The sequence below is a fragment of the Camelus dromedarius genome, chromosome 16 (assembly GCF_036321535.1).
Source record: "Camelus dromedarius isolate mCamDro1 chromosome 16, mCamDro1.pat, whole genome shotgun sequence".
In the NCBI taxonomy this organism is placed as follows: Eukaryota; Metazoa; Chordata; class Mammalia; order Artiodactyla; family Camelidae; genus Camelus; species Camelus dromedarius.
Genome location: NC_087451.1, coordinates 25,779,951 through 25,786,829, shown reverse-complemented (window position 1 = coordinate 25,786,829; position 6,879 = coordinate 25,779,951). Strand labels below are relative to the sequence as shown.

Here is a 6,879-nt window from a genome sequence, read left to right as displayed (position 1 = left end):
CGCACCGCCTTCTTGGCCCGCGGGTGTTGTCCCCTCCGCCGGCCGGTGCGCGGGACCCCGGTGGCTTTGGACCCCGGCCCAGGCGCTCGGCGGCAGCGGCAGTAGGACGCCCGGGTCTTCGTGCCGGAGCCGCGGGCCCTCCCTCCGGTGAGAAGCTCCCCGGGGCGCAGCACGAGCTCCTCGGCGTTCCTGCTCGGATGCCGGGTGCGCGGTTACATGCCCGCTCGTCACCCTAGAGGGCGGTCGCAGTGGGTGACGGGGCCCGTGTCTCTTTCATGGTAAGCGGCCGCAGGCCACAGTGACCAGGGGACCCGGAGGAAGCGCGCCTTCCCGCCGGCCGAGCGCGCAGCGCAGCCCTGCGCCTTTAAGGCAGAGCGCGCCGGGGAGCACCACCCCCGAGGAGCGCGCCGTCGCCACTGGCCGAGCGCGCGGCAGGGAGGCACGTGGGAAGGCACCTCGAGCGCTCCGATTGGAGCCAGCGGCTGCCGGTCAGCGAGCGCCGGGCCCGAGCCCGCCCCCCGGGCCTCGGCGTTCGGTTCCCGAGTTCTCCACGTTACATTCCCAGACGGCCCCGGGGTGCGCGGCCTTAGCGGGCCCCTTGCGTCCGCCGGCCGGTGCGCCGAAGCCGCGACGTAGGTACGGCCGGAGCGCGGGGGCGTGGCCTCCACCGGGCGCGCGGCGCCGGCCCGGAAAGGGGGCACGGGGGAAGGACCGAGCTCGGGGCCGGTCTTGGGTCCATCCCGGCGTCCCCAGGGCCCCGGTTCCTTCGCTGGCCGCGGCTTGGAGGAGGAGGGGAGGCCCAGCTGCGCCCTCTCCTCTTCCCGGGCTAGGGTCTGCGCGACCCGGAGGCTGGGCGGCGTCCCCGGTGAGACAGGTGGGGTCTTCGAGCGCTTTACAGTTTGGAGGCGGGTGGCAATACTGATCCCGGACGAGGAAGCCGGCCACAGGGCCGTGCTGGGTCACCCCCTGGCCCTCTTTCCTATTTTTAGCCCGGGAGCGGGCGGCGGTGCCGGGCTGCAGGCCTCAACTGGCAAGCAAGCTGAGGCACCCGCTGCAACAGGGCAGGCAGAAGTCCTTGGAGCTGAGTTGGCTCTAGCTCAGGGTCATTTGCATGCCCTCAGTGAGACAGTCCTGCCTGGCCATCTGACTGGTCCCCTGGGCTTGTCCCTTAGTCACACACCCCCTCAGCGCCTAGGATCTGAGAGCAGGAGTCCCCTGGAAAAACCCAGGGCTGGGCCTGGCCCACGGTCCCTGGCAGAGATGCCTGTCCTCCCAGCCCCACACTTCTGGGCTCCCCCCTTTAACCTTTCTCACCACACCTGTGCTGTTTTGTAGGTGAGCAAACAGTGGGGTTTTGGGCCCTCAGTTTGCCCTCTGTTGTCTGGATTCCTGGCAGCTGAGGATGGCTCCCCTCCCACCACAGTCCCAGGCACAAGAGGCCCCTGTCCAAGGCAGTGGGCCAGCCCTGCTTGGTGTCTTTAGGGTCACTTTGCCGCTCCCCCAGCAGGGCCTTCAGCCTGGTCTGGCACATACCTGTCGACAGCCAGCTCCCGCCCCCTGGGCGGCCTGGGCCATCGCCCTTGTTCTGTCCTCTGACTTGGTAGCTCTGCCTCTGGGGGTTGCTGAGATTTGGGGGGGGGGGTTAACTGTGGCCTATTGAGCTTTACCAGGGTCCCCTCAAAGGTATGACAGGCTATCTGGGGCAGGCTGCATAGGACCCCAAGCCGCAGTCTTCTCTGGGCCTTGGTTTCCTCCTGCTGTGCCAGCCCCAGTTAGGACCCAGAATGGGGCTGCCCCTGGGGCCTGGCTGTATGTGTGGGTGAGGGTCTGCAGTCCCTGCCACTCGCTGTGTGGCCAAGCAGCCTGTTTCTTTGTCAAACAAGCTTTGGTGATGGTAAGACCCACCTCACGGGCTTTGGTGGTATCAGAGATCTTGGAGGGTGGGGTGGGGAAGATGCTCCCCTTTCCCTGAACTGCCACGAATCTGAGGGACTTTCTCAGTGACCCCGCCCTCCCAGGAGGTAGGCTGTTTGCAGGTTTGGGGAGGGGGCTTGGGCAGCTCCCAACCTCCTCCCAGGAAACCCTGAAAGGGGTCCCTTTCTCCCGAGAAATTCTCAGGAAGCCCCCTCGTGGGCTCAACTCTGACCCCAGCAGGACGGCAGCCAGAGTGCCTGCCCTGCTGCCCTGGGGGCCGCCCCCTCGCTGAGTGGTCCCTGCATCCTGGCTCTCTTGCAGCTGGACCCACCATGGCGGAGCTCTCCCAGAATCGGGGCAAGCGGCGGGATGGTGAGGTGCTGGGTGGCGCTGTGGACTTTCTCCTGGCCAACGCCCGCCTGGTGCTGGGTGTGGGCGGGGCTGCCGTGCTGGGCATCGCCACCCTGGCTGTGAAACGGGTAAGGCTGGCGTGGCCTGAGGACCCTGGGGCTCCCCAGGCAGGGCCAGGGGTAGTGGGGCTGCCCGAGGCTGCAGCTGGCTCCACCCCAGCGGCCTGGTTTGCTCTGCCCTTGGCTTTGCTGTGGCCACCCAGGCTTTAGACGCTCTTGTCCGTGTCCCTCTGTCTGCAGCTCATCGACAGGGCCACCAGCTCTCGGGACGAGGATGATGTCAAGGGGGACGCCACCTGTCTGGAGGACAGCTGGAAGGAACTGAGCCTGCTCAAGGCCACGCCACGCCTCCAGCCACGGCCCCCACCTGCTGCCCTCAGCCAGCCCACGCCACTCCCGGCCCCCTCACCCTCTGCCCCAGGTGAGCGGCACTCCTTCTCGTCTGCCCTGGATGGGCCTCCCTTTGGTGGTCACATTCAGGAGATGCGGCCCAGGCTCTGCCACTGACTGACAGCATGACCACGCAGGTTCCTTCATGTTTAATGGTGTGTTTCTCTGTTCTTCTACCTCCTGGGTGGCACTGAGGCCACCAGGATGTGTGGGCCATGGGGGGTGGCAGCGTTCTGATGGTGGGGGGGGCCTCAGATGGGGACACTAAGGCCTGGAGCCTGTCTCCCACCCTCTGTGAAGCAGGCTTGGCCTCAGAGCCCTGCTGTCCGTGAGGATCTGGCTAAGGGCATTCTCAGGTGTCATTACCAGGGAGGGACGCAGCTAGTAACTGGGCAGAGCTCTCTTGGCTGGTGACGGCCCCTGACCTGGTCCCCGGCCCCTTCCTCCCAGCAGGGCCCGCAGGTGCAGATGCTCCAGGGGCGCCTCGGCTCAGCTCCCCCGCACCGCCGTGCCTGACGTTCCAGGAGAAGCTGCTGGCATTTGAGCAGGACCACGTGACCATCCCCGTGGCCCATGTGGCTCTGGCCAAACAGCTGGCTGGCGATGTTGCTCTGGAGCTGCAGGCCTACCTGCGAAGCAAGTTCCCCGCACTGCCCTTTGGGGCGGTCGTGCCCGGCGGGCCACTCTTTGACGGGCTGCAGGCGGGGGCTGCCGACCCTGTGCGCCTCCTGGTGCCCCTGGCCCTGGAGCCAGGCCTGTGGAGCCTGGTGCCTGGCACGGACACTGTGGCCAGGGACCCTCGCTGCTGGGCGGTGCGCAGGACTCAGCTGGAGTTCCGCCCCCGGGGGAGCAGCCCCTGGGACCGCTTCCTGGTAGGCGGCTACCTTTCCTCCCGGGTCCTGCTGGAGCTGCTCCGCAAGGCCCTGACCGCCTCCGTCAACTGGCCGGCCATCGGCAGCCTGCTCGGGTGCCTGATTCGGCCCCGCGTGGCCTCGGAGGAGCTGCTGCTCGAGGTGCAGCACGAGCGCCTGGAGCTCACCGTGGCTGTGCTCCTGGCCGTCACCGGGGCCCAGGCCGGAGACCGCCTCCTGCTGGCCTGGCCCCTGGAGGGGCTGGCAGGGAACCTCTGGCTGCAGGACTTGTACCCGGCGGAGGCCGCCAGGCTGCGGGCCCTGGATGCTGGTGACACCGGGACCCGCCGGCGGCTGCTGCTGTTGCTCTGCGGTGTCTGCCGTGGCCACTCTGTCCTGTGGCGGCTGGGTCGCAGCCACCTGACCCAGGTGGTTCTGCGCCTGGGGGAGGAGGAGGCGGACTGGGCTGAGGAGGCACTGGGGGAGCGCTTCCTGCAGGCCCTGGAGCTGCTCATTGGCAGCCTGGAGCAGGCCAGCCTGCCCTGCCACTTCAACCCCTGCGTGAACCTGCTGGACGGCCTGCGGGAGGAGGAAGTCGAGGACCTGGGCTACGCCCTGTACTGTGGCCTGCAGGCCCCCGAGGGGCTGCTCTGGGGGGGCGTGGGGCACGAACGCTGGTGAGCTGCGCATGCTCCCTCCAGGGGTTCCAGAGCACCTTTCTCCTGCTTTTAGCCAGAGGCTGGCTTAGCTCGTGTTGTGGGAGGCCTGAGCGGGGCCCCGCTTGCCCCCACCCGGCCTCGGGGCCGACCCTGGGGCCTCATCACCAGTAGGGAATCCGCAGACAGAACAAAGCTCCTACCGTCCTAGGCACGGGATAAGGCCACTCTGATTTTCTGTCCGGAGGGAGTCCTGCTTTCCTCGGGTGCCAGCCTCGGTGGACGCTGTGTGTGTTTCGTCCCCCAAGGGCCGGAGTTGCCTAGAACCCGCGGAATGCAGCTTTCGTCTGATTGAAAGGCCGCGTGTGTCCGGTTTGCTGGCCCAGCTCTGTAGCTGGAGCAGGGGCTCTCACGTCACACCTCGGGGAAGGCCTCCCCGCCTCCCCCCCCCCCCCCCCGCTGCCACGGCTGCGCGGGTCCTGAGCTGAAGTTCTCTGTGCCACCCACTGGGCCCCGAGCGGAGGGTGTCCCCTGGCCCTGCTGGGCCCGCCCTGCGGTGCCAATACCAGCTTCGCTAGCTGACCCTGTGCTCGCCCTGAGGCCTGGCAGGGGAGGGGGCTGGGGAGGGGCCTGCCTCCCCTCCTGGGCTTATCTCCTGTCTCTGGTGTCCTTCCTCCTGAAGCAAAGCTATGCCTCGAGAACTGTGAACAAGAATAAAAGCAAAAACTTAAGCATCCGCAGGACACACTGGGCTCTTACATGCAATGTTCCAGTTCTGTGATCTCACTGGAGGGGCTCGGGCTCAGCCTGGAGGAGATGGATTTCAGTGGAAAAGTGGATTCTGTGGAGCAAGAATGTTGCACGGTTCCTGGAGGTGACGTGTTGCTGTCCCCACAGGAACGGTGGCTGGGCTCACTTGTCACCGCAGATGGCAGGTGAGGCCTGGGGAGGGCTTGGGGCACTTGGGCTGAGGCCCCACCGCTGTGCCAGGGCCCTCTGGCTTCTTCCTCCACCCCATGTACACCAAGGAGACCCCCTTCATACGAGGGCCGGCGCACAGGGCAGACGAGACGCTCGTGTGTACCCACCTGCCTGTGCAGGGCAGAGGGCTCTGCCTCGGGGGCACTCTGCCAGGCTCCACAGGGGGTCAGAAGGAGGGAGACTGGCTTCCCTGAGTGCTCTTGGCACACAGCTGTGAGCAGTGGAGGGTCAGCCAGGGGACAGGCTGGAGGCAGAGGCAGCCGTGGCCTTCTCCCCTATAAAGTGGTTCCAGAGTGGCAGTGGGAGCCTGGCACAAGGTGAACCGCCCCCAAACCAGAGCTCTCGGACCCGACACCCAGGCGGTCAGGGCTCCCCCTGCAGGCCTGTGTCTGACGGGGGGCGGGGGCCTCGGGTGCTGACTGGTGAAGGCCTGGCCGGGGAGCAGATGAGACGCACTGGGGTCAGCCCTGCTTAGATGATCCGACCCCACACGTGGGACCCTGTGGCAGCCTCATGCTTCAGTTTCCCCTCACACCATGATTTCAGTAAGAAAAAGCCAGCATGGACTAAGGAAGAAGCCAGATGCTTGTGGAGAGACCCCTGACAAGGCCAGCGTCCGGCACAGGCCCAGACCCGCCGTCCCGTCGGGGCCTCCCGTGGGCTCCTGGGTGCCAGGCTAGCTGTGTGGGGCCGCTGCTGTGTCGTCGTCTCCCTTGTAACAAAGGCTGGTTCCAACTCAGCGCGGCAGGCCCTTCGGCTGGGGTGCAAAGCCAGGCAACCTTCGTCCTTGGCTTTACGTGTGACCAGGAGTCGGGAGCGTGGTGGTGATGCCACCTGCCAGAGTGGCCTGGCGGCCCATGTGGATGAGAGAAGTGACCCCAAAGCAGCAAGCAGAAGCTGATTTACAAGGCACCGTCTGTGTCTTCTCCACCCTAACACGCCTCAAGCTTAGGTACAGAAGACAGACTTCTGGGCATCTGCTCCCGAGCACGGCCCCGCAGGACAGCTCAGCTGCAGCCCAGCCCTCCCGCACAGCTGGCCTGTCCTGTGGGCTCAGGCTGTGCGGCCACTGAACAGAAGAGGCCCTGACGAAAGCCCGCACGAGCTTTCTTGCTGGAGGCTGTCGGTGTGGCGAGTGCTTACGGGTGGTTCAGGGTCCCAGACATCTTGCCAAACCTGGGGGGCTGCAGTCAGCAGGCCGGAAAACCAGCCCCAAAGTACCAGGGCCCCGACCGGCCGGGCTGCAGCAGGACGGGAAAGGCGGCTGCAACACCTGCTCCCGAGCCTCCTCTTGGGAGACCCCACCTGGTTCGGAGATCTTCAGGCCAGGCTGTCTGGAGACCCGCCCCAGCTGGTGGACAAGCTGCACGAGGAAAGCCCTTCCTGACTTCTGATCCCAAAGGTCCCTTCCCCTCCAGCCTGGGACTGAGCTGAGCCTTAGAGCCTGCGGGCACCTCCTCTGGGGACAGGGAGGGCCCGGGGTCAGGTCACTGCTCACCCAGCAGCCCCTAAGCCAGGGCCCCTGCCCTACATCTGCCTGCGTCCCTTCAAGACAAGTGGCTTTCAACCTGGTATGTCACAGAAGTCTGACACCTTTGCATTTCTCTTTTGTAATCAGAAAAATAAAGATAACCTTTTAAAAAAAGACCCAGTCACGTTACAGTTTGGTTGCACCTA

General features: G+C 65.9%; 1 protein-coding gene across 7 annotated transcripts; it reads left to right on the top strand.

Annotated features, from left to right (window-relative positions):
* Nucleotide 1: 1 nt before the first annotated feature.
* Nucleotides 2-4,964, top strand: MIEF2 (mitochondrial elongation factor 2). Of its 7 annotated transcripts, none has more exons than XM_031467479.2 (4): nucleotides 2-278; nucleotides 2,236-2,393; nucleotides 2,565-2,745; nucleotides 3,165-4,964. In XM_031467479.2, the coding sequence occupies exons 2-4, from the start codon at nucleotides 2,247-2,249 to the stop codon at nucleotides 4,244-4,246; spliced, it is 1,410 nt and encodes a 469-aa protein (XP_031323339.1). In that variant the 5' UTR covers nucleotides 2-278; nucleotides 2,236-2,246; the 3' UTR covers nucleotides 4,247-4,964. The 7 variants fall into 7 exon arrangements, with proteins under 7 accessions (XP_031323339.1, XP_031323340.1, XP_064350909.1 ...); XM_031467480.2 differs by having other exon boundaries at nucleotides 41-147; XM_064494839.1 differs by having other exon boundaries at nucleotides 58-632.
* The last annotated feature ends 1,915 nt before the right edge of the window (nucleotides 4,965-6,879 follow it).

Excerpts from the sequence above, each read along its gene's own strand:
- MIEF2 (XM_031467479.2), top strand. The coding sequence starts at position 2,247 with ATGGCGGAGCTCTCCCAGAATCGGGGCAAGCGGCGGGATGGTGAGGTG. Across the intron at positions 2,394-2,564 it reads CCACCCTGGCTGTGAAACGG|CTCATCGACAGGGCCACCAG; the intron begins GTAAGGCTGGCG and ends CTCTGTCTGCAG. Across the intron at positions 2,746-3,164 it reads CCCCTCACCCTCTGCCCCAG|CAGGGCCCGCAGGTGCAGAT; the intron begins GTGAGCGGCACT and ends CCTTCCTCCCAG.